Here is a 19,704-nt window from a genome sequence, read left to right as displayed (position 1 = left end):
GAAAGGGAATTATATGAACGAATATTTTCTGAATCAGAGAAATAAACAAAGAAAAAAAACACATCATGAATAGATCTAAATGGTTAGGGCAAAGGATTAGCATATAAAGGTTTGGTAAGAAAGTTATAATGGTCGATAAAATAGAGAAAATTTAACTTATTGTTATTTAGTATTTATTAAACTACAGAAATAACGCAAATTAAATTCCTCATATTTTCTAGACTTTTGAAATCCAAAAAATCATTTTAAAATTTGGTGAGCGAAAAGCGAGAAACTTAATAGCAACTGATAATAATTATAACAATCGATAAAATTGGCAATAATAATAGCAACAAAAATTATTATTTTTATAAATAATTATAATAATAATTATAATGATAATGATAATAATAATATGAAAGATACATTAAATAAATAGGTTGTCAATGGACAAGTAGGATGAAAAGGCCGAAGAAGAAGAGCGCTAACAATCCTCCTGGAAAATTGTGGAGTGGACAGAAATTTGTGGAGGCTTATTGCTACCCAAATCGCGGTTAAGACCAATGACTGTTCCCAGCGAAAAATAAATTATAAACGTCTATTGTTTAAAACTAAGTAATTACCACAGATGTTTTTAAAGAAATAGAGTATTGAAAATCAGTGGCCACTTATTCTCATTCCCAGTGTACATGGAATACCACTGGTTATTATCAGTGAGTAATTTCTGATGAAGATGTGTGTAAGAACTCCTAGTAAATACAAATAATAATAATAATAATAATAATAATAATAATAATAATAATAATAATAATTGAAAAAAAGAATAGGAGAGATTGGAATCAAAGGGATGACTGAGAAGATATTTTTATAACGAAAACTGCAGAAACATTAAGGAACCCCTTTGAATATGGAGAATAACATGACATAGACTATACACAAATTGGACACAGAAACGGCTACAGATGTAAAAACACAAAGGATCATTACATGGAATCATGAAAACTGAAACTCTATAATTGTAAAATACCGCCCCCACCGTTCTTTTTTTTTTTTTTTTTTTTTTTTTTTTTGGTAAGTGTCATCATAAACGGGCACCACACCTAATAATGAGGGTCAAGAAGGATGGAAAGACCGAGGAGAGAAAGCACTAACCAAACCTCCGCTGGATGAGAGCAAAGAGGACTGTGGAGACTTGGGGAGGCTTATTGCCACCCAAATTCCAGTGAAGACCAATGGTCGCCGCGAACGAGAAATAAACGGTAAGCGGCAGTTGAGATAACGCAACATTTTTTTTGCAAAGGTTATCGAAAGAAGTGGAGAGTACTGGAAGAGTAGGGAAATTTGTTGTCACTCAGATTCTAGGGAACAACACAAATTGTCCCCCAAAAGCAATCTTTGATCACGGCTTGTGTGACTATTCCTACTGAATAATAATAATAATAATAATAATAATAATAATAATAATAATAATAATCAGCGGACTATTAGCAAAATCCCACCTCTTACCTACAAAGTTCTTTTAGACCATGAAAGATGTTCTAATCTGATAGCATATTTCCTCGTATCGCTGGCCTTTGGATATTCCTTTATATCCCCGACTATAAAAACATAAAATTTAAATGTAAGGTTGACAAACATCTTGTTTTCATTTATCTACCGAAGATGACCCGTAAAACAACTTACTTATATCATAGCATCCCTTTACACTTCAATAGCAATATACTTTTTTGTGTTGAATGAGATAAAAAAAATCTACTTCTCTCCCACTGCAAGAACTTAGACACCAGGGTCGGAAAGTGGGATAGAGAAGTCAGTGCCCCAGAGGTGGGGGACTCTGACCTGCAAAAAAAATCTTGTTTTTGCTTAAAACGACAAATTATAAAATCTATCGACTCTATCTTAACAAGCACCTTTTTTAAAATATTTTTCTTATCTTTTTTGTTTTTGTCGTTTACTTCTTTTTCTTTTTTTCTTTTCGTTTTTCCCTGTTTTTCTCTTTTTTCACTTTCATTTCTTTTTATTTGTTCTTTTCCTCCTTGTTTTTTTTCCCTTCATTACTTTTTTTCTATTTTCTCTTTTCTCTTCTGGCCCTGTCGGTGGAGCATTAGAATACGCCGACTACCCCCCTGCAGAGGGTAAAAGTCCCTCAATGGGGGTCCTGGATATGACCTTAAACTATATCCAGTGGTGAGGCCCCAGCTTGTGGAGCCACCCTTTAATTACCATTGCTCCCAGGTCCACTCTGACCCGGAGTGGTAGTACCTGTTAGGGTCCCAACTATGGGTTAAATAGAAACTGATTTGAAAACAACAAATATATTCTATTAAAATTTTTTTCTTCAAAATCTTTGGATTCGGCATTAAATAACCCGAAAAGGGTTGATATGCCGTAAAACAAAAACAACCAAACAACCTTTCTCTTCTATTTCTTTTTTATTCCTTTTTTTCTTTTTCCTTCTCTTTCTTTTTGCCTTTTTTCTTTCCGTGTTTTTTTAATTTTTCTTATACTACTTTTTCTTTCTTTTCCTTTCTTTTTGGTTCTTCCTTCTTTTCTCTTTTCTTTTTATTCGTTTTACGCCCTTTCTTTTCTTTCCGCTTCCTCCTGTTCTTCTCTTTTTCATTTTGAATTCCTCTTTCTTTTCCTTTTGTCTCTTCTAACATGTTCTTTCTTTTTATTTCTGTTTCTTTTCTACTTTGTCTTTTTCGTTATTTTTTTCTTTTCCTTTTTATTTTTTCTTATTTTTTATTTTCTTCTTGTTTGTTTTTCTTCTTCTCGTTATTTTCTGCTTTTCTTTAGTCTCTCGTTTTTCTATTTTCTTTCTTTCCTTGTATTTCTTTTTTCTCTTTTCCTCTTTTCATTTTCTCTTCATAGAATATGACGCGCAGCAGCAAGCAACTTCTTTCTATCTCATTTTTCAACTTTCTCCTTCGTCTCATCTTCATCATTTTTCATTCTCTACATTTTATGGCCTTCCTCCTCCGCCCTCCCTCATTGCAGATTTCGGAGCCCATACCCATACCCTTATCAACTCTCCCATTCCCATTGTCGTCAATCTAAATTTTTAAAAGCCCACCCTCCGTCTTTGTCTGAAAAAAAAGTCAACGTTTCGTCAAGGTTTCTGGCTGCGCAGGAAGGGAGCTGTGGGCCTCGCGTCTCTCTCCCACATCGCCCATACTAACCCTGTCGTCATTGATGGTCTGGGGCACAATCTGAAGACGCCGGCGGTCCCGAAGACGGCATCGACGCATTTTCCGACAAAAAAATAAACGGGGAGACAGACAAACTAAGCCCAGGAGAGACCAGAGGAGAAAGTAGTACAACAGTGTTATTTTGTTATCGATTCAAAATGAAGTGCCTTAAGAAGGCATCGATGACTGTTTTGCTACTTGTGACTTTCTTCTTTGGTGAGTACATTTCTTTTTCGTTTTCTTTAACAACATTTAACGTTTCTCGTTGGAATGCTTGGTAGTTTATAAAGATCGCGGCTATGGTAGAACATGAGAGAAAATCTAATTAGATATTAAAAGTAGTTTTATGGTATTGTTTCCATGATATATTATTAAGTTACACGAGACTTTTAACCTCTGAGAAACGGGCAAAAGTCATAGCACATTGACGTAGAATGAGTGCTTATGTCTAACTGATTCGTTAAATATATTAAATTTTCCTCAATTTTATCATTAAATAATAACTCATATTTATTCGTAACTCTGCATCGAACAAATACTATAATGCTTAATTCGCTGAATCTTGTCGTAACAAAGATCCATACAAAATTTCCGCCATATCGATCCAGTAGTTTCTGAGCAAAGGTTGAGCGAACAGATAAACAAACAGACAAACAAACATACAAACAAACTAAGAAAAATATAATATAGATTATTATTAATAAATATTATTAAATGAAGAACCATTTTGAGCTAAAATTTGAGTTTCGTTGTTAGATAACCACGATGTCAGTTCAAATTCGGTGGCCATTTTGTTTTACTCCGACTTCTTTCACATAACGTTGATGCTTTTCAAGTGTGCTTTTCTCAATTTTAGATGCATAATACTAACTGAACTTTTAATGCAAACGATTCCTTATTAGATAATATCAGTACTACTCGACGTTGCCCGGAATTCAATGATGATCAACGAATGTTTCATACTCCGATATTTTTATTGTCATCGAAATCGCTGAAATCATTCATTTTTTTCAGTCAAATCGATTGTTTGTTCTAATTGGAGACCCATTGCGGTGCACCGAGAAGAAACTTTATATGCCTCCCACGCAGTGACTTAGTCAATAATACATTGTAGTCTATATTGAACTGTTAAGAACCTACTGTGGATTTAAATTTTTTTAATATCGTTATTTGTGTTCTAAACAGAAACATTCATTTTGAACGCGCCCCTGTTATATTAAAAAACAGTGTTAATTTTATATGCCTGACCTTTCTGTTTGTGCGATGATAATGGCTTGAATGTAAGTTTAAAATGCAAAAGTGAAGTATCATGGTGCAATTGTGCTTTAAAAAGAAACATTCATTTTGAACACGCCCTTGTCATATCAAATAACATACTGTTGATATTATATGTCGGGGTTTTCTGCTTGCGCGGTAATAATACTCCACAAATGTACTTATGTTGTTAGGTTGAATAAGGTGTTAACTTTAATCCAAATCGCGTGTTCTTTCTGTCGTCGATTTTTTTTTTTTTTCAGTTATCGACTTTCAATACTTATTGAAGACATTCCGATAAAAAAAATATCTAAAAACACTGCCAGATACATAAAGTGCATTTGTGGCAAATTTCATAAAAATCTGCCCAACCGTTGCGGAATCTACAGGGAACACACACACACACACACACACACACACACACACACACACATATATATATATATATATATATATATGTATATATATATATATATGTATATAGTAATTTATAAAATATATATGGCGATTAAGCTACACTGAATATTCGGCGTTTCATCCACTCTAGGACTCCTCAGATTTATGCGCATAAGCCTGATGAGTCCTAGAGTGGATGAAACGCCGAATATTAAGTGTAGCATAATCGCCATATATATTTGATAAATTACTAACTAGCTCTACCTACGTATTGAGCACTTTTGAAGTAAATACTTATAGTTTACGCATAAATCTATACTTTCGTATATTAATTTTATGTGAGTAAATTAAGTAGCTATATATATATATATATGTATGTTTGTATATAATTACATGCATATATATACATATATATATTTACATATATACATACATGTATATATATATATTTACATATATACATACATGCATATATATATATTTACATATAAATACATGCATTTACATATATATATACATACATGTATATACATATGTATCATATATATACATACATATACATATATATACATATATGTATACATATATATATATATATATATATATATAGATAGATAGATAGATAGATAGATAGATAGATAGAGAAGAATAGGAAAAACAAAGACATAAAACTACTTTTAATGCCTAAACACACTTTTCTCGCACTCTTCCATGGTTGGGATTTTTATAAATTGCCACAAAGCCGATATGTTTATGTTAGAGAATTATAAGGTTTTAGATAAATTTTCTAACTAGTTTATAAGTTCATACTTTAATGGAACATGCTTTGACGAACTCAAAGCATTTGTGTCCCCCCCCCCGACTAACCTGACAAGCAGCAACATCTCATCATTCACTGTACAGGTCCTTAAATGTTGGGAAGACTTTCAGTCTAATATTTTTTTATGCTAGACATTTGAATTCCCTCAGTGTTTCTTGCGTCCCTGACTATTAAATGTAAACAGACATCTCGCTAATAAACTCCCTACATAGAGCCCTGTAAATATGGCCACAGATAGTAGTCCTTACGTCCACGTATTAATATAGCTATATGCCCCGGGGGGGGATACGAGTAAAATAAACACATAAATAAAAATTATTCTCCTCATGTAAAAAAAAAAGAAAGAAAAATCTTTGTTTTTTTTATTTATTTATTTATTTATTTATGTTATTGCATTCAAATTATTCCTTAGCCAACATCGTAAATTTGGATTTTTGATAACAAATAAATGAAAAATATTTAATAAAGGTTCACTAATATATTTTTACTTTAAAAGATTCTTTTAAATTTTGTATTTTTTTCTCAATTTTAGATAATCAATCTTTCTTCAGACATATACGGATATTTTCATTACATCGATGGCTTTGTCTTTAAAGTGGTCACCTATAAGTTTAGTATCTTATGCTAATCTAGGTTCGAATCTTACACTAGACAATTGTTTTTGCTATAAGGTACCAGTTATATCCCAACCGATTTCGATTATCATCATAGACTTGAAAAATAGATGAAAAATATTTTCTAGTTATTTTAGCTTCAAATCCTGGTTATAAAATTCAAGAAAAGTTGAGAAACCCAGAAACCGATCAAAGACTGACACCTCAGCTAGTGTGCATGTATATATGTTTGTATGTACTCATGTAGTTGTGGACAGAGACACCATACCACAGAATGGTCCAGTTAACCCGGTGCAAACACTTGACTTTATATGTCATCTTTGCTTCAGGTCATGTAAGTCGGTTACTGGTTTGAAGTGCCACCTGTGTGACTATGTGAGATGGCCTAGGGGACGGGGCTGATGGTGTTTTTCTGTTGTTGGGTGGGATGGCGATCATCTGTACAGATGAAGCAGACAAGCAAAAACAAACAATAAAATAAATCTGATTTTAACACTGCCCTTAATTTCAATCATGTGGTCATAGTCAGTATTGCTGCAGAAGGATTCCCTATCTGAACAAATTAGGATTGTTGTTTCTATGGTATTGTTTTTTTTTTTCTTTTACAACAGGCCATGTGCCATTGCGAAGCTTGTATTGGTTTATATTTCACAACATGATAATTAGTTTGCCAATTTTCAGTTGCAGTACATGCGGTGGCATCCCTGGCAAATCTAGTTGTTGGATAATTAACCACTTTATCTGCTTCTATCACAGTGTCGATGGATTTGTATGTGATTACCTCACTTGAAATTTTAAGTTGAATAATAGCGTTCAGTTCATGGACATCTTTGTATTGAGCTCCAAGAATAGCTCGTTCACACAGCCAAGTGGAATTCGTTACATTATATTTGAATATATGAAAAAAACATTTACCAACACTTCTTTTGATGTAATAAAATTACAGAAGTTAACAGTCAAAGAATTTCGTCCTTAACTCGGATCAACCGGCACTTTTCCGTACCCAATTTCCCACAAGTGATGTAAAAATTTCTGTGCGGATCGAGTAGTCTGCAACTGGATACACATATTTTGCATTAAGTTTAATGTTTTCACAAGGCACCAAAAAGTAGAGTATTTGAGGCAAGCATTTATTTCATCTGCTGGTGTTGATTCAGGAAATATAGGCAACATTTGCCTGAAATCTCCTACAAGCAATAATACTGCATTCCCAAATGGTCTGACATTGCCACGCAAATCTTGCAAGGATCGACCAAGAGCCTCAAGTGATTTTTTGCGTGCCATTGTGCATTCATCCCAAACAATAAGTTTGTATTTCTGCAATATTTTTCCCATACTGGATGATTTGGGGATGTTGAATATGAGATTTTGGAACTATTGTATGTTTAATAGTAATTTCAAAGTAGAATAAGCAGTTCTTCTACTTGGTAGCAAGGGCGCAGGTATTGCGCATGCAGCAAGGGCTGTCATTTTGTTACTGAATGGCTGCCAAAATCTATTTAATTCGAAAGGTTTTACCAGTTAGTCCTGGTGCTGTTCCAGGTAGCAGTAATTTCCAAATAACTTCTATTCTTACAGTAAGTAAATTACGTGATTAAAATAGGATTTATCCATGTTTTGACAATGTCTTATTCCCTGTAATTAATTTAGGAGACTAAAATAGGATGAGGGATAAGAGATGGATATATAGAGAGGAAGATAGAGAGATAGAGATAGAAAAGAAAAAGTGATAGAAAAATAGAGAAAGAGAAAGATATATATATAGAGAGAGTTAGAGGGATTGAGAGATAGACATAGAAAGGGGGAGTTAGAAACAGAGAGGGACCGAGACAGAGGAAAAGATAGAAGGGGAGAGAAAGATAGAGGGAGATAGAGAAAGGATCTCAAAACGAGGTGATATAGAGAGAAAAATAGATTGAGAGAGAGGGAGAGATGGATGGAGAGAGATATTAAAAGAGGAAGAGAGGTAGAGGGGGAGAAACAAAGGGTGAACGCACTTCACCGTTTTTCCTCGATTAGTAGAGGGGAAATCCTTTGAGACTGAGGCAATTTGTTTATTTTTGTTACTATCCAGAGTGCCCTTTTTTTCGGGAGCTAGATTTTCCACACATTATAAACCGACCGAGTTTTCTGTATTTTCACCTAACAATTTAATAAACAAAAAGATATTGTAAAACTGGAATTTAAGGAGAAAATACGATTTAAAAAATAGCACGGTAACATATGTGCATAAGCGCCACTTTATTTTAAATATTTGTTTCCTAAAGAACTGTTTTAATAAATTCACAATGATTTAAGTTTAGAGTGTTGTGTAGTTATTTAAAAAAAATAATTAGTACTTATACATTTAACGAACCAGACGTAACTCAACGTTCAGCTTGGCTTTCAACAGCCGGATAAAGCCGAGCATTGCCGATGAAATAATAGCAACACTATGTGAAAGAAAAAAAGTAAAATTTTAAATATAGAAACACCAACAGAAAAGCGACCAAATGCAACTGTTTACTTTCGAATAAATAAGAAGAACTTTTTGCTCTTGTTATCGAGCACTATCTAACAACCTCGTTGTATTCATTGGTTCCTACTTTTGAACATCTCAGCCTGGATTTATATATATATATATATATATATATATATATATATATATATAATAGGACAAGAAGAGTATGAAATGAAGACACAAAACTATATATAGGTAGATATAGAATGGATCATTTATTTAATAATGGAATACAGGCAAAATTTGGGGGATAGAAGGACTTTTTATGCCATTGCATTTCGAAGCCTAATGCTTCTCATCAGAAGAGTAGAGAAGGTGCTAGGTAGCATGGGGAAGATGCGGCGTCTAGCGTAAGGTTCATTAGGGACGAAAGAGATTAAGAGGAATTTCGGAATGTTGGGGAAACTTTATTAAATTCTAAATAAATAAAGAGAAGCTTCTTATATATAGTATGAATTATAAGATTATATATGGTTTTTAACATAGTATTGAGATTCAGGGATATATGTATTATGGTTAAATAGGGAGTGTATTGTTGCTGCGTGATAATTTATTTTAACGGTTTGTGAGGTGCCTATTTTCTATGGAGTGGGTAATTTTGATTTTGATTGGTGCCACTGTCCTATTGTATAAGTTCCAATAATTATTGTTGAGCTTGGCATTATCCGTATAAGTCTCCTTCGTGGAATTGAACTTTCTCTTTTCCTTTTACATTAAGTTATATATATATATATATATATATATATATATATATATATATATATATATATATATATACGAGGGTCGTTCCAAAAGTAAGGCATCCTAATTCTTTAACTCAGAGCTTCGAAACGGAATTGGTACTATTAAAAACGAGCGACAACTTAACTACACGAAATCGTACTTCCCCTCTTTCCTCACCCCTACTCGCTCCCTTCAGCACACCCTTCCAAAAACTCCGATTTCAATATTGATTCTTTTTTGTTCTGATGAGGTATTATCCTTGAATTGAGATTCCACTGAAACATGTATGCACATATGCAACCAATTGTGTTTGTACAGTATACAAACTGTATACCAGCTATGTCCTGAATTGAATCACGTTAATTAATAATCACGTTAGTTTCATTGGATTTCCATCTAGGTATACAAACATTATTGGTTACATATATGCATACATGTTTCGGTGGAGTTCATATTTAAATGTCACATTAAAGAAGGAAACATATCGAAACCCATATCTATCGATCTATCTATCTTTCTATCTATCTTTCTATCTTTCTATATCTATATATATATATCTTCTCTCTCTCTTACTCTCTCTCTTACTCTCTCTCATTCTCTCTCTCTCTCTCTCTCTATATATATATATATATATATATATATATATATATATATATATATATAGTCAGTAGAGTTTAGTTTCCTAGAAGTACATCCAATGAAACAACATGTGTCTACCAAAATAGTGCTCAATGAGTGAACAGAGCAGGTATATTAATTTTATTTATTAAACACCTAGTATAGAATGGAAGATTATTAGGAGGGCAAATACTTGCCACTCATTGAACTCACGTACAGCATGGATTCGCTTTTGGATATACGTATTAATGTGTGTGTGGGGGGTGTCTGTGTATGTGTGTTGCATGTGTGTGTGTGGGTGGATGTAGATTAAAAGGCACCGGTCAGTACTTAGCTGACCATCGCTAACGTTCTTAACTTAGAGACTCCAACACAAGAAAACTAAATTCTCAAGTACCTTATGCCATAAAAACCAAAAGTTAGCTTGGAAGGGGAAAGGGAAAAGAAAAAAAGATGTTTATTATCTTCAAAAGACCTCACTCATCCTTTTACCGTTTTTTATGACCCCCACCCAGGTTGCATGCTAACTTGATAAACGAAATAGGAAAATGTATTTGGTGGAAATATCACTTTCGACGGTAATTCTTGGCCTGAAGACGTAATCCCCTAACGTGGGTGATTACAGAAACATGTATGCACATATGTAGCCATTAATGTTTGCATAAATAAAATTAATATATATATATATATATAAATATATATATATATATATATATATATATATATATATATATATATATATATTTCGATTTTATCATGCTTGTTTTGTTATAGTTCCAGTTATTACTTATCCACTATCGATCATAATCATCAAAACCTCGATTTTTCAATCTTAAAACAAAAATATTTCATAAATGTTCTTAGTTAATTATCGGAGCTATAAAATGCAAAGAATATTTAGAAACATTGCATGGACTAACATTTCATATACAAACTTTCAAATGAAATCGTCGCTTTTCAAAGTTGTAGAGCGTGTGACGAAATTTAAGTTTCGATCAATTCAACAATCATGCGCAGTAAAATTTTTTTTTTCTTAAATAGGTTGCTACGTTTAAATTTTTTAAATATTTTGTTACTTTAAAAACAATTCAACAATCATGCACAGTAAAGATGGTTTTTTTTATATGTTGTTCGACATTTGACGTAAGTGAACAAAAAAGAATAAAAGGAAACCTCCAAGACGTTTACGAAATGCTCACTTAGCTTCTGGCCGCACCAAACATGTTTAATTCCATCTAGGGTGTTATCGGTGCGAAATGTGAGCTCTTGATAGACATACAAATGGTCGTAAATGATCCAGGCTTTTGTTATTGTTGTTGTTTTTTTAATTGATCTTTTATGATAGTTACTTGTGTTTCTTGTCACACATTTATCTTTCCTTATTTGTCCTAAATATATATATATATATATATATATATATATATATATATATATATATATATTCTTCAGAATAATTTTATTTTACAATCAGTTGGAATGGAAACCTGTGATTATAAGATTTACAAAATATTACTGGCAGTAATATTCTATAAGTTATCTCATCTAAATAAGAATTGCTCGATATGCAAGATAGAGCAAATAAATTAAATTGCGATTCAATGAATTTCAAAAAACCCTTATTGAAATGAAGTGTTTGAGTTTTATATCAAAGATTTTTATTATTCTAAGCAAGACAAAGAATACTTCAGAAAATTATTCTCCTTAACCTATAGATGAGATGGTAGACATCGACACCCTATAGGTTAAGGAGATTAATTTTCTAAAGTATTCTTTGTCTTGCTTAAAATAATAAAAATCTTTGATATAAAACTCAAACACTTCGTTTCAATAAGAGTTTTTTGAAATTCATTGAATCACAATTATATATATATATATATATATATATATATATATATATATATATAAATTTATGTCAATTGGTGTGGTAAATATCTCTTCAAATAAGTTGAAAATATACAGAGTTAATACGTATCTCAACACATTTTCATTCTGTTATTCAATGTATCAAGCAATATATATATATATATATATATATATATATATATATATATATTCGAAATATTAAAGAAAGTATATACTGCGAGGGTCCTTCCGAAAGCTATAGCCCATATATGGCAACATTACTCTATTTAAGGACGTATCTGGCTCTTATACACGGAGGGATTGCATCGGAAATGAGATAGCCAATAGAGCGGCAACAGATTTGATGTATTTTTCTATTTCAGGTCAGGGGTGAAGGTCGGACCCAGGCACTTGTCAAAAAAGGGAACGAGGGCCATCCATATACATAGAGGCCAAGTGGGATAAGAAATTTGTGATAAAAATATAAAATCTTCGTTTTGGATGTGTTAAAATTCTCCAGCAATTTTTTGACCATTGCATCACCTGCTCAAGCTCGAAGAGAGTCACTCAGATAGATCTTGGCCATTGTTGGGCTTTGAAGTGTTTTTATTGCTCGTCGTGGCATCTGCATATATGTCGATGAATGATGATCTTATAATGTGATTTGGGAGATCATTGATGGCAATTAGGAAAGGAATTTGGTCCTGGATGGATCCCTGAGGCACGCCAGAATTGATACTTTGAGTTTCGGACTTTTAACCATCGACGACTATTTGTAAAAACCTATCGTAGAGAAAGGATTCGATTATTGAGAAGACATTTCGAGATGTTTCGTGGCTGGAAATCTTGTGAAGTAGACCTTTATGCTAATCCCACTCAAATGCTTTGTCAGAACTATTGCTCTTTAAAGGAAACTCCTGTCAATAGATCACTTATCCTACGTGAGATTGCAGTCGGTGCATGGACGGGAAAAATATTGCCTGTCGCTAAGTAAGTTGTTTTTGCTGAGGTGGTTGACAATTTTTCCATTAAATACGAATTCAAGCAACTTATCTATGACACACAGAAGACTAATTAGTCTGTGTTGAGATGTAGAAAATCGATATCCTTTATTGTTACATATTGGACAAACTAATATGTTATGAAGCATTTATCCTTTATGCATCGATTGAACAGGTTTTTTTATTTTGCAGCTTTTTAATTACTATAACTCGAATATTGTCAAAAGAAGTTACTTTGCTGGCATCAAGATTCTTGGTGGGTATTGCAATATCACGAACACATATGTGGATGTCGGATAATTTTCCGTCTTGGGAGAAAACCCGCATCGGGTTGGTAAAGAGTTTTCTTTTGTCAGATGCTGAACTTCAGACCCGTTGATGATGATCGGTATAAAGGACACGCATCTATTTGTTTGTTATTTGCCAAAAGCGCATGGGAACCAAGCCGTTGCCCTTCTACTTTAGACTTGATAGATTTGGCATACGGCATTCTCGCGTTTTCTATAATATAATCCTTTTGCAGCGATTGCGACGCTAGGTTTAAAGCAGTTGAAGCAGTGGTTTTGTGCGCAATAGCGGCAGCACATTCAGGAGTACACCAAAGCTTTCTGTTCGGTTTCTGTTGAAAATTTCTTGAGGATATCAATGCTGGCGTACGTCAGGGATCAATCCTGTACCCAAATCTTTTCCTTATCTTCATCAAGGATCTCCCAAATCATATTATGCCGATAGTTAACCAATCAGTTAAGTCGGATACTATCGAACGTTGATTTTAATCATAGATCTTAGTAGTAGTTAGTCCCTTCAGCATCTGTTTTATTTGAATAAACTAGCCATTCAACATTGTAAACATTAATATCGCCACAAATCTGAATATTGACTGATCGAATAGCAAACAGGGTATGATTAATTAACTTAGTGATACTCTCTAAGATACTTACTCCATCCTTGTGGGGACGGTCAAAAGAAAAAATGCTGTATTGTGAGTATGCGCCACTCTAAAGCACATGTAAGAATGTTCGGGATCTTCTTTGGAGATGTCCCCGCTTCAGGGGAAGGTATCCTTGAGGTAGGCGCATATTCTATGTCCATGATAATCGTGAGGATCGGGTTTGATCGTAAGAATTGTAGAATATCATTTTATGGAGAAATCAGCTCAGGAGGAATTGGATTAATGCCAGTTTCAGACAAAAAGAACAGCTCAGGCTTGGTCTGCCGCAATTGGATTTCAACTTCTGGAATGTAAACCCTGATGTTAGAGAAGTACACCTTGTGATATATATATACGTTGGATGTTTTGGTTTTGGGTTTTATTTGTTTGTTGGAATTTTTCATTGTGAAGATTTTTGTTTTGCATTTGCTTCTACAATGCGAACCTTTATGGCTAAGATTGCCGCAATTTTGACAAGTTTTGTGTAGTTCTGTCGCTTTGAAAATGTGCGTGGCGATATAGTTTTCTTTCGTATTTAGCGAAGTCATTTCTTTTATTTATACTGATAATGTGGTTGGACTTTTTTAATTGATATTTTAATTTTCTTACATATACTTTCTTGTCGTATGCTACGCCCGATTCCTTTATGTTTTTATAATCGCTTCTCAAACTTACCACTCTTTGGACATTCTCCCTTCGTCATCTGCATTATTTGAGTAAACACTATGCACATTAAAATCTCTACAGACATGAATATTGGCAGAGAGATGAGCAAACGGGATATGATCATTGAGAGTAGCAACAAATTTCTGTAGGATAAGATTGAGTTCGCTTTCGAGCTTCGCTAGTATCCTTCGTCTAATTTCAGTATCCTTTAGTCCAAATGAGACACTAAAAAAAACATCCGCCGACAACTCTGCTAGTCTTGTTTCTACCTTTTATGAAACAACGACCTATTGAGGGCTGAAAAATTTAAATAGTAACTTCACCGTTTCCGCGAACTCACGATCCGTGCTTGTTTTTTTTGTTTTATGTAGGATGTAGTACATAAGAATTTTTGCATTGAACCAGTCTTGGCTATTGACGTTGAAAAGGTCCTGACACATTTTAAACAAATCGTCGGACTTTGTCTTCATCAGGAACGTAGGTAAAGATCTCCATAGTGTTATGTAATATTTTATGAAAATGCCAGGTTTATTGGTTAAGCTTTTAAGTAGTAATTCTTGATATTGCTTAAGTCGTTCTTGCATTTTTTTATTGTTGACCTTGTTGAGGTCGTTCCATTTTTCTTGTTGGAACAATCTTTCTCCAATTTAAAGCTTTCTGTTGTTGAAGAATATGTTGTTTTTGTAGTTCTTATTGCATTCTATATTGTTTTAATCCTCTGATCTTGTTATTTTATCTGGCCTTTCATCATCTGAACGACAACGGCCCAAAACATTTTGTAAATTTTTTCCAGGAACTAAAATTACTATCTCCCAAAAATGCTTTTACGTAATAAGCGGTGTAATATTACTATTTTCAGTTAAATGCTGCATGGTTGACAAAGTTTATTCGAAACAAGAAAAAACTATTAATTATCATTATTAGTAGTATATGTATTAGTTTTATTTAATTAGAGATAATCTTACCTGCAGATTTTTCCTCTTAGTTTTAAATACAAATGGGTTTTTTTTTTCGATATTGCAACGAACACAAGCAGAAGCAAATTCTTGCGGCTCGAGATTTTAAATATATTTCCTCTCTGGTTTGTCCAATCAGACATCAGCTCTCACCTGACCCCGTTTATAAAAGGTTAAACCGGAAACACACTCTTTCTCTATTTTTCCCGGATCTTGGACTGACAACAACTCCAAGTGGAACAGACCTGTCTCCAACTTATCTCTTGCGACAACAGAACTCACCCGGTCCTCGGGCCTGGGATTCGATTAAGATGTGAATACAAACAAGCAAACACGGCTATCTCCACACATGGACTTCAATGCGATATACACACGAACTCTCTTTCTTATCCTACAGTACTGTCTCTAATCTTTCGTGACTCGTGTTTCTCCTGCTAATTTTAAGGAGACAAATAATGCATAGTGGCTACGAACCATAGCTTCAACACATACGCATGAACCCTTTCTCTTTCAACTGGTTTCTTTTATTTTTCATCAACGTCTCCACGACTAAAAAAGACTCGACCATGGATATGGTTTTGTTATTGTATTACAAGACAGACGACATAGAGAACGAGAGTTGTAGTACTTAGTGAACTACGAGATACATCACACGCACCATGAGTGTTTATTTATACCGTTCTGAAGTATTCATATATTGTCTTCTGTATATAACGTGTGCTACTCTACTGGGCTCAAATATCTTAATCATGCTAGTATCCTCTGTCTTTATAAGGCAACTATTTATCCAGCATCTTGTATCTCCCTCTTGGAGGACATGGTTAAAAACAGATTTTTTATCCTTTTAGATCCAACACTGTCTACCAAATTCCAGACCCCGTCTCATCGCCACAATGTGGTATCTCTGCTTGTTTTACAAATACTTACACGGAATGCCCTCCTATGAACTTACTACGTTTGTACCTTCGATGAATCTAACTAGCAGAAAAATACAACTTCTTCACTAGAGAAATCCTCAGATGCCGGAAAAATTTCTACTCTGATCGCTTCTTTTCTCGAATAACTTGTATTTGGAATTTACTCGCTGCTATCCATTTCCCCAACAGTACCAACATACAGAAATGGAAATGTAATATGAACATATATCTTTTTGTACAACTCCCCACATAGGATGCCTCCTATAAATCTGACCCGTAATCAAAACAGCCACTTATGTTTCAGTGTCAATATATCTTTTTTGTGATTTTTTTGTGATTCGTTTAATTTTATGTTATTTTCATTTTATTTCAAGCAATAAATGAGTAATAAAAGTAAAATAAAAAAGAAACGAATGCTGATTCTTTATTAAATACAAGTATTTGGGATAATTTGCAATATTCGATAACTGTTCTTATCGTGAGTGTTATTCTCACAATGTTTCGGCCGATGAAACCGCAGATCTTATTCAGGAATTTATTGTCAAACTCGAGAATCTATTTGCTAAACTCGAACATCGTTCTATCAAATTCGAGAATATTTCTATCAAACTCGAGAATCCTCCTGTTAAACTTGGAAATCTTTCTGTTAAACTCATGAATCTTTCTGACAAACTCGGAAAACTTTTCTGTTAAACTCGAGAATCTTTCTGTTAAACTCGAAATCTTTTTGTAAAAATTGAGAATATTTCGTTCAAACTCGAGAAGCTTTCTGTCAAACTCGAGAAGCTTTCTGTCAAACACGGAAATCTTTCTGTCAAATTCGAAAGTCTTTCTGGCAAACTAAAGAATCTTTTTGTTACATTCGAGAATCTTTCCGTTAAACTCGAGAATCTTTCTATTAAACTCGAGGATCTTTCTGACAAACTCGGAAAACTTTTCTGTCATATTCGAGAATCTTTCTGTCAAACTCGAGAATTTGTCTGGCAAACTCAAGAATCTTTCTGTCAAACTCGGAAATCTTTCTGTCACACTCAGAAAAGTTTCTGTTAAAATCGGAAATCTCTGTCAAACTTGACGATCTTTCTATCAAACTCAGGAATTTGCACGAAATTCTGAATAGAATCATTTATTTAATCCACGGTAGAAGCATGGTCTCATTTCATCAACTGACGGAGAAGAATTAATTCGCAGTTAGCATGAATTTGAAGAAATACAGATAAAAACAATGGGAAATCTGAGTTTTGCTCGCAGAATCTTCTCGAGTTACATCGACCGAAACGTTATGAAAAAATGACACTTAAGATGTGAAAAGTAGTCCAGATAATTGAAATATTATAAATTACCAATCTTCATCTCCGAAATTCAGAAACATACATTTTTAGAAGATAAAAATGACAAACAGCTCATGATGCAGCTATAAACTAGTTATTAACAATTCAATCATTTCCATTGCATACATTTTCCGCTTGTAAGACTTCCATTTAACCGTGATAAAAAATGTATTAAAATTTTCATTTTTATTTTGTTTTTCTAGCGTCTGCCTTGGCGAGTTGCAACAGATGTGAAAAGGGTAAGTTATATTTTATTGTTATTTTCTTTTCTTAACTGCGTTGCAAAACTTTTTTTTTTTTTTTTACAAATATCAGTGTTTACTTTCTTATTTGACATAAAGGGTGGAACGATAAAGTTGTCGCCTTAAAGAAAACAATCCTACAGCTTTATTTTAAACTTTTATTGAAAAAAATTAATTCAGATAACATGATTATGTAGTACAGCTAACATCTATTCAATGTAGCTGCCTTCAGCTTCAATCGCCGCCTCGATACAGGTCCGGAACTGGGAACATGCCTTTCCACAAGCGCCGGCTTGTGAATACTCGGCGGATAGCGGTGAATACTCGGCGGATGGCGGTGATCAGGCTAGCTTTGGTGCTGTGGGAGGTCATGTTGGTGATCTCCACGATGTGTTACCAAACGAAGTAGTCCAGCTGGTTCAGGTCGGGGGAGGTAGGGGTCAGTGAGAGAAGGGTACAAAGTCGTAGAACTCCTTCTGAAGCCAAGCCTCGGTCTCTTTCGACTTGTGGGCCGGCACCGAGTTCTGCTGTCGCACCCAGCATCTTCCAGCGGCCACCTGATTTCACCGGGGATCACCACACTCTTCAGCAAATCCAGATACATTTTGGTGTTGACTCTCAAGCCGATTTCGAAGATGTGAGGTGGCATGATGTGGCCTTCACTTGAAACCATACCAAAAACTATAACCGTTGACGGAAATTCTGTTTACATCACCCTGGGAACGTCCCTGTTATTATTAGCAATCAAGCGATGCATTTTGAGGGTGCTTGTAATGTTCTTGTTGTCATAACTTGGACCGGTATGAAACATGAGTTGTACAGCGGCGCATCTACGATCTCGCTCGTTGAATATTGCATTAGTTTTAGACATGACAGAAAGCTCTTATCGCTCTTGGAATTTGCACACAACTGGTCAACTAGTAGATTGTCTGCAACAAAAAAGAAAACCGGTCTTCATCAAACGGAATGCCACTATGCCGTTTTTCTAAGGTGACAATTTTATCGTTCCACCTTGTAGAATTACTTTTGTATATTAACTTCAAAAGTTCAAAAGTTTCGTTTTTATTCCACATTACAGTTTTCACAGAATAACGCCAGCATATCAAAGTGGCAAAGTGCAACAAGCTATTTAATGAAGCTTATTGTCACATACTGAATGTTTGTTCGAGGCCGCTTTAAATCTTGATATGATTGGTTAGTAAGAACTATTCCTCAGACAGACAGAAAAGGTCACCAGCTTTAAAAATTATATGAAGAGAAATAATGGCAATAATGAAAATAGCCCAAAGATATTAAAATGTAATGCGGTAATTTATATTTATTGTCTACCGTACCAGTATCGAAGTGGCAGGTTTTACTAGCTTCCTCTAAAGGATGACGTACTATGGAAGTATGAAATTTACAAGCGGTTCCTGTATTATTATTGGGGTTTATTTTTAGTAGAGAGAGGAAGTAATTTAATAAAATAAACTGTTGATTTTATCTTGTATTTAAGTGGGCACCGCATTTTTGTTTTGGGGGGTATTTGGAATTAAAAGAAAATTCATTTTATGTTTGTTTTTTTTGTTTGTTTGTTTGTTTGTTTTTTAACATAAACTGTGTTACAAACGTTTGTTTGGAATATTTTTTCTTTTTTTCCTGAAAAAAGTGTTTTTTTCCGTTTTTGTTTGTTTTTAGGGGTTATTTGAGATACAAGAAATTTATTTTATGTTTTCCGTTTAACATA

At 33.9% G+C, this 19,704-nt stretch overlaps 1 protein-coding gene across 1 annotated transcript in view; it reads left to right on the top strand.

The window, feature by feature from the left end:
* The first annotated feature begins 2,836 nt into the window (after positions 1-2,836).
* Positions 2,837-19,704, top strand: part of LOC145296661 (uncharacterized) — a 214,994-nt gene continuing 198,126 nt past the window's right edge. The window contains exons 1-2 of the mRNA XM_080142600.1: positions 2,837-3,383; positions 17,940-17,975. Coding sequence (XP_079998726.1) covers positions 3,326-3,383; positions 17,940-17,975 — 94 coding nt within the window. The 5' untranslated portion in view covers positions 2,837-3,325. The remainder of the gene's footprint in view (positions 3,384-17,939; positions 17,976-19,704) is intronic.

This window comes from Euprymna scolopes, chromosome 17 (genome assembly GCF_053919585.1).
Source record: "Euprymna scolopes isolate OS-2025 chromosome 17, ASM5391958v1, whole genome shotgun sequence".
Taxonomy (NCBI): domain Eukaryota; kingdom Metazoa; phylum Mollusca; class Cephalopoda; order Sepiida; family Sepiolidae; genus Euprymna; species Euprymna scolopes.
This window is presented reverse-complemented; position numbering and strand designations above follow the sequence as displayed.